The sequence below is a fragment of the Vigna unguiculata genome, chromosome 4 (genome assembly GCF_037176805.1).
Source record: "Vigna unguiculata cultivar grain cowpea cultivar isolate G323 ecotype 2 chromosome 4, ASM3717680v1, whole genome shotgun sequence".
NCBI classification, from domain to species: Eukaryota; Viridiplantae; Streptophyta; class Magnoliopsida; order Fabales; family Fabaceae; genus Vigna; species Vigna unguiculata.
In genome coordinates this window covers 38,458,741-38,465,404 of record NC_140795.1, presented here as the reverse complement: position 1 = coordinate 38,465,404, position 6,664 = coordinate 38,458,741, and the positions used below count along the sequence as shown (strand labels likewise).

The following is a 6,664-nucleotide window of genomic DNA, read 5'->3' as shown; positions in this document are numbered from 1 at the left end:
AAATAAAAAAATCGAGAAACTGACAGGTGACACTCCCTCTAACGACGTCAACCCAAACTTAACATAAAGGACAAACTTGAGACGTTTTAACAAAAAATGGGACTAATTTGAAACTTTTAAAAATTCGGATATCAAGTTGAGATTTTAACTTCAAAATAAGAATAAGAAACATGATTAAACCTAAAAGAAATAGATAAAAAAATAATTCAACCAGAATTTTAAAACCAACAAATATTGACGGAAAGATCCAACCCCAATCCAGAGACCGGCCTACTACAATTAAGCGGAAAAAGAAATTGGGGAAGAAATTGAACGAATAAGACAGAACCCAAATGATGAAAACAGTGAAACAACCAAGATTCGTGCCCTCACTCCACAATCATCTTGTGGTGACCATTGAAGGTTAAGAAGTAAGGTTGAAACGTCTTTTCTCTGCTCTTCAAACTGGTTGTGTTCCGGCGTGAAGGAGGTTTTATTTTGCAACTGAAACTGCAAGTTTGATTGTGCTACTCCAAGTGCAAGTAAGTACCCATTTCTTGAGTAATGTATATGTTATGGTTTTTGGAGTGTTTGTTGAATTATTTGTGACCAAAAATGATGGATTTGGTGGCATGAAACGCAGATCTATGATGGGTTTGGGTTCATGGTTTCACCCGTCAGCTTTACTTAATTTTTATTAACTTTTAATAACACTTTAGCTTGTTCATCAGAATAGCTTCCCCTGCAGAAAAAAACTACTAAAAATTAATTTTTCTTTTTGAACGATATGACGTAGATGATACTAAGCTGAATTATCCATCATCCGACGACTATATAGGGTCTGGTCTAACAATTTTTGAAACTAAGTGCTAGTTAGTTTTATTATTCTTATAATTTATGATTTGCATAATTTGCTGTAGAATTAAATCTATAGCAAAAAGAGAGAAAAAAAAAGTTTGGAAAACTGTGTTTCTTTTCATTTCTTTTCATGGCTTTCTGTCCAAAGGTTATCTAACCTTAGAAGGTGGAACCTTTGGATGCCTTTCGCATTATGTGTACTGAAATTGACAAATTAATCCAAAGGGAAGGAGTTGTTAAAATAAAGAGATTTTTTTTTTATTAATTAAAGTTACCTAATAAGAGTAAAGTATATATATATATATATATATATATATATATATATATATATATATATATATATAAATATAACTTTAACATTATTATTTTCTATGTATTTTGCCACGATGACTTGTTATCAAGTGCCGAAGATGTTGACCCTTTGTCAAATAGTTTCTAGCATTACATTTTGAAGTTTATCGGAGTTAACTATTTCCATACTAACACCATTTTATTTTGATGTAGTGAGAATAAATAAGTTTCACTAATGCTATTATTCATGCATCATTATTAGAATTTTTAATATTTTATGAATTCTTTTTACAAATTTATTAAAAAAATTTGTAAATAATATTATATTTTATCATTTTTTTCTAAAATTTTTAATTAACAGATAATTTTTCAGTAAATAATTATTTTTTACAAAACCATCTAATTCATAGATATTTCTTAACAAATTATTTTTGTATAAAATATTTTATAAAATAATTGATAATAGTTTTTTACAAATTATTTTTTATAACAAAATTTGAATGTATGTTTTACGAAAAAAAAATTAAAACAAATTTGAATGAAATATGATTTTTTTAATAGTAGATCGTTACTCCAACAATTCTAGTTCAATTGTAGTTAGCATTCACTATTAAATTAACGATAAATATATAAATATATATATATATATATATATTTATTTCTAGAAAAACTACAACATTTAAAATATTTTTAGATAATTAAATTTGAATTAATAGATTTCATAAAAAATATATATATCTTGAAATTAAAATCATTATAAAATGTCAAATTGTTATTTTATCTATGTATGAAAATATCACGCACACCCACCAATTACTTATATTTTTTATTTAACAAAAATATAATGAATATATAAATAAATTATTAAAAGGTTATATATTATTGACTGATATTTTAATGTAGCTAGTAGTCATGTTTGGTCGATATGTTGTTATCTAGTAGTCGTTTCCTTACCAAAATTACATTTATTTACTTGGCTTGTGCTAACTGCGGTATACCCTATACAGCGGTGAGTATCGGTCGGGTTGGGCCGGATTCGGACCCAACAGGCCAAATCCATCGAAATCTGAATTCAATATTCATTAAACCAATCCAACCATTTTACACCTTGGATTTGTCGGATTCGGTAGTTTCGGATCCGGTTATGCACGGATGGATATGGGTTATCCACATTTCAACCACAATTCAAGATCAATGACCTAAGCATTGAGAAGAGCTGGACTCCTCGTCTGTGCACCGCCTTCATCATCCAATATGACATTTTCCAAACGTGTCACCAAACAGATCTACTGTTCATAGCCACTACAAGCAGATCTAAGTGCAGGTAAGATCCACCACTGTCAGCTTCTGAACGGAGCAAATCTGAAATGGAGGTGGTGAGACGTCGTCTTTGTGATAGATGTCTGGTTCTTACATTGTTGTAGGTGCGTATGGTTGCTCGTTCCGCTGTTTCGCAAGGCTAATGCGGTTTCCGACTAGCTACGACGTGGTGGTCGTGTTCTGGTGGAGGTCACACTTCATTGAGTCTCGATCTGAGAGTTTTTAGCGAAATGATGATTATAAGTGAGCATATCTGTTGCGATTGATGGTTATTAGAGGAATCATAGGGAAATGGAAGGAAAACTGACAAGAAGATGATACAGAGGGGTTTTTGGACGCGGTTTCTGGACAGGGTTTTTGGACATTAAAGATGATGATATGAATGAATTTTTGAATGTCGAGAAGATGATACGAAAAGGATTGTCGAAGGTTAAAAAATTTCGAATCGGATCGGGTAACAGTGGATTTTGAATTCAAAATCTATATCCGACCATTTTAATCCATCTGAACCCGAAATTTTTATCCAAAATAACCCGACTCGAAATAAAGCGACCGAATACAGATTCTACTCTTCGGGCATACCGGTTTCGGTCGGGTACCCTTTTTTTCTCAGGCGTACCCTATAATATTTAAAATCTATTATATGATATCTTTCTGTTATATTATATTTAAATTCCTTTCATAATATATTGCGCCCTATGAAAATTTTAAAGAAATTTATAAATAAACCATTAATTTGGTTGTTAGTAAGGGTTTCTTTCTCTGAAGTAACTTTTAAACTACTGGTTTTATATAAATATTAATTACAGTCTTATAAATAATGGCATATAGTATTTTAAAAATTGATTCCAAAATCCTAATATTTGAATAAGTTATTATATATATTTTTTTCATGTTACAGAGTATTAACCAGATGGAAGGAGAACCGAGAGATTTAGCTATTGAAATGAAATTTTTAGAGAAAAAATGGACTAAGATGCTTCAAAATGTAGAACCTCCAGAGATGGATGAAATCCATCGGCAATGCATTTATAGGGTACCACCAAATATTCGTGATCATAATCCCAAAGCCTACACACCTCAGACTGTTTCCATTGGTCCTTATCATCACAAAAATTGTGAGGGAATGGAAGAGCTTAAACTAAAATATCTCAAGGGATTTCTAAATCGAACAGAATTACCTATAATGAAATTTCTTGCCAAAATTAAAGATTTGGAAGAAAAAATTCGAGTTTGTTATGCATACCCAATTATATACGACAGTCATGATTTCTTAAATATGATTCTAGTTGATGCTTATTTTATAATTGAGCTTCTTCTAAGATGGCATGAATACCATGACTGGAAGAAAAAAGATCCTTTGTTACAAAAGCCATTGTTGGTCCAGTATATTGAGCATGACTTGTTGCTACTGGAAAATCAACTTCCATTCTTTGTTCTTGAACAACTTTACAGCCTCACCGGAATGGATGAGAAATTACTCGACATTACTTTCGACTATTTTGAAAGCGCACAATTAGGAAACGTGTGTCCAACAGAGAGTCCAAAACACTTAACTGATTTGATAAGATCTTCTATAATATCATCATCAGAGCTTGGTCTTGGAAAACCCAAAAAAGGCAAAGAAGTTAATCATGTATACAGTGCAAGCCAACTAATGGAGGCAGGTCTTAAGTTCAGAATCAGTCCAAATAAAAGCTTCCTTGACTTGACCTATTCTAAACATGGAGTGTTGAGCATGCCAATCTTCAATATAGATGACAGTACAGAAGTTTTGTTGAAGAATATGATGGCATATGAACAATGTCACCCTTCTGCCGGAGACATCATTAAACAATATGTAGCGATTCTTGATTTTCTTATCAATACTGAAAAAGATGTCGACGTAGTTATTGACAAGAAAATTATTGTAAATTTGATGGGTGATGCTAATAAAGTGGTTATAATGATTAATAATCTCAGCTCAAATCTTCCTGCACCAGATTTCAATTCACATTATTTCTCCATTTGCAATAGTTTGAATGAATTCTACGAAAATCCTCGCAACAAGTATAAGGCTATCTTCATACATGAGTACTTCAACACTCCTTGGAAAATAGCATCTACAATTGCTGCAATTGTGCTACTTTTGCTCACGTTTATTCAGACAGTATGTTCAATCCTCTCACTATTTTAGGGTAAGCAATTATGATATATTAATACTTAACTACTGTTATGAAATGAGTTACAACTGATAAATTAGTTATGTTAAATGTGCAGGTAATTAATGAGATATGGTCGTTAAATCAGGAACAAGAACGTCTGTTAATAGAAGAAGACGTCAATCCTTGTATCTGATTGTCTAAGTTGTATTTGGAAGAGAATGTTGTAACATTATTCACTTTGTTGTTCCTTTTCTTTCTTCAAAACAAAGATTCAACTTTATATTCTAATTTTCCTACTTTGTGCTTAACTTTATTTACCTTTTATCCACTAAGTACTTCGTTAGGAGCTCTTAGATGATTGTAAATATTTTTAAGCTTACAAAATACAACTTCGCTTTTGTCTTAATTATTCAAATATTATATTATTATTTTGATCAGTAATTAAGAATAATAAAATGTATGTATAAAGATACTCGTAGAGTGGTAATTGGAGATGATTGGTACATGCAATTTATATCTGGCGTTTTCATTGGAGATGTTTTTGGTACACATGTTTAGTGGCTAACTTTTCATGTCAACTATGTGCTTAGAAGTTTCTCTACAACACTAAACAAAATATAATATTTATGGTGGTTAAAATTGTGAACGAGTGGACATCTTTTCTATTGATTCTCGGAAGAGACATTAAATGAATGTGCTTTTATCTTCTTGGCAATTGTGCATGTATCATACGGAGAGAATTTTTATTGCTGGAGTTGTACACTCGATCGTAAAGTTAAAATTTGTATTGTGTTAGACCTCCGATAAAAACTCACGACTTAATAGAAGAATTACTGGTTTAGAAATATTTTATTATAATCACAATTATATAAAACATTAACGAAATGTTAATCTTATTGTGAAAAATCTTAAAAGCTATTCATACTGCATACTAGACGTTACAAAAATTAAAACAAGACCTCATAAAAATGACTCCAACTAGTTTTAAATGATTTATCTTTAATATTGGAACTATGTTTAGTTGGTTTGGTTATCAAAAGTTATTTAACAGTTCCCCTGCTAAATGGAAGGAAGATCAAGTGATTCACCCGGTGAACATGAATGTTTGGAGACAAAATTGATTGAAATGCTTCAAAATGTACAACCTCCAGAAATGTTTGATCTCAAAATGCGATGCATCACATGACATTGGTAAGGAAGACAACATTTTTGAGTCAATGGAAGAAGTGGAGTACCAGTGAGAGATTTTGTCATCACACTCAAACAGTTAAAAGAAACAATTGGAAGTTGTTATGCAGAGAGTATTAAATATAATAGTGATGATTTCCTAAAGATGATTTTAGTTGATTCTTGCTTCATAATTGAGCATTTTCTAAGATGGCAGAGATACAGTGATTGGGCGTGACTTGTTGCTACAACAAGGGATGCTAGAGGATATTGGGCGTGACTTGATACTACTGGAAAACCAACATCTATTCTTTGTTCTTGAACCACTTGGAGATAAGAAAACCAAATCTTCTTGATCCAAAAAACACAGCATGGTTCATGACAACACATATCCATTTTTCCTCCATCATCCAAACATCACCTTCTCCAAATGCTGGTTTTTTTTTCCATTGTAGGCAAATGACTTTGGTTTATTACGGATATAGGCAGCTTTTTAAAAAATTACAGAAGTAGGCAAAATGTGTTGGGGGTGCACGTTTTCGTATGAAGAAATCGTGTAGCCCCCATACATTTTTGTGGTCAACTTGGTCAGAGGGCGAAATTGTGTGGGAGGTGAACGTTTTTGGTGTCGTAATCGATTACCGTATGTTGTAATCGATTACTGCATGCTGTAATCGTGCAGGGGGTTAACGTTTTTTAAGCCGTAATTGATTACCGTAGTGTGTAATCGATTACTGAATGTGTTGCAATTTTCTGGGTATTGTGTAATCGATTACATGCGTAATTTTTTGAAAAAAAACGTTACATTTCACTGGATAGGAAAACAATGATGTATAATATAGTTGAATATGAAACTAAAAAACAGTGATATAAGTGAAAAAAAAAGATTACAATCAATTAAAGTA

The 6,664-nt window shown here is 31.7% G+C and overlaps 1 protein-coding gene across 3 annotated transcripts; it reads left to right on the top strand.

Annotated features, from left to right (window-relative positions):
• The first annotated feature begins 234 nt into the window (after positions 1-234).
• On the top strand, positions 235-4,900 carry LOC114181402 (UPF0481 protein At3g47200-like). 3 transcript variants are annotated; one of them, XM_085672667.1, is made up of 4 exons: positions 236-521; positions 2,136-2,452; positions 2,553-4,625; positions 4,708-4,900. In XM_085672667.1, exon 3 carries the CDS (start codon positions 3,341-3,343, stop codon positions 4,622-4,624), a length of 1,284 nt encoding a protein of 427 aa, XP_085528793.1. In that variant the 5' UTR covers positions 236-521; positions 2,136-2,452; positions 2,553-3,340; the 3' UTR covers position 4,625; positions 4,708-4,900. The 3 variants fall into 3 exon arrangements, with proteins under 3 accessions (XP_027923651.1, XP_085528793.1, XP_085528792.1); XM_028067850.2 differs by lacking the exon at positions 2,136-2,452 and having other exon boundaries at positions 235-521; positions 3,350-4,625; XM_085672666.1 differs by having other exon boundaries at positions 237-521; positions 2,136-4,625.
• The last annotated feature ends 1,764 nt before the right edge of the window (positions 4,901-6,664 follow it).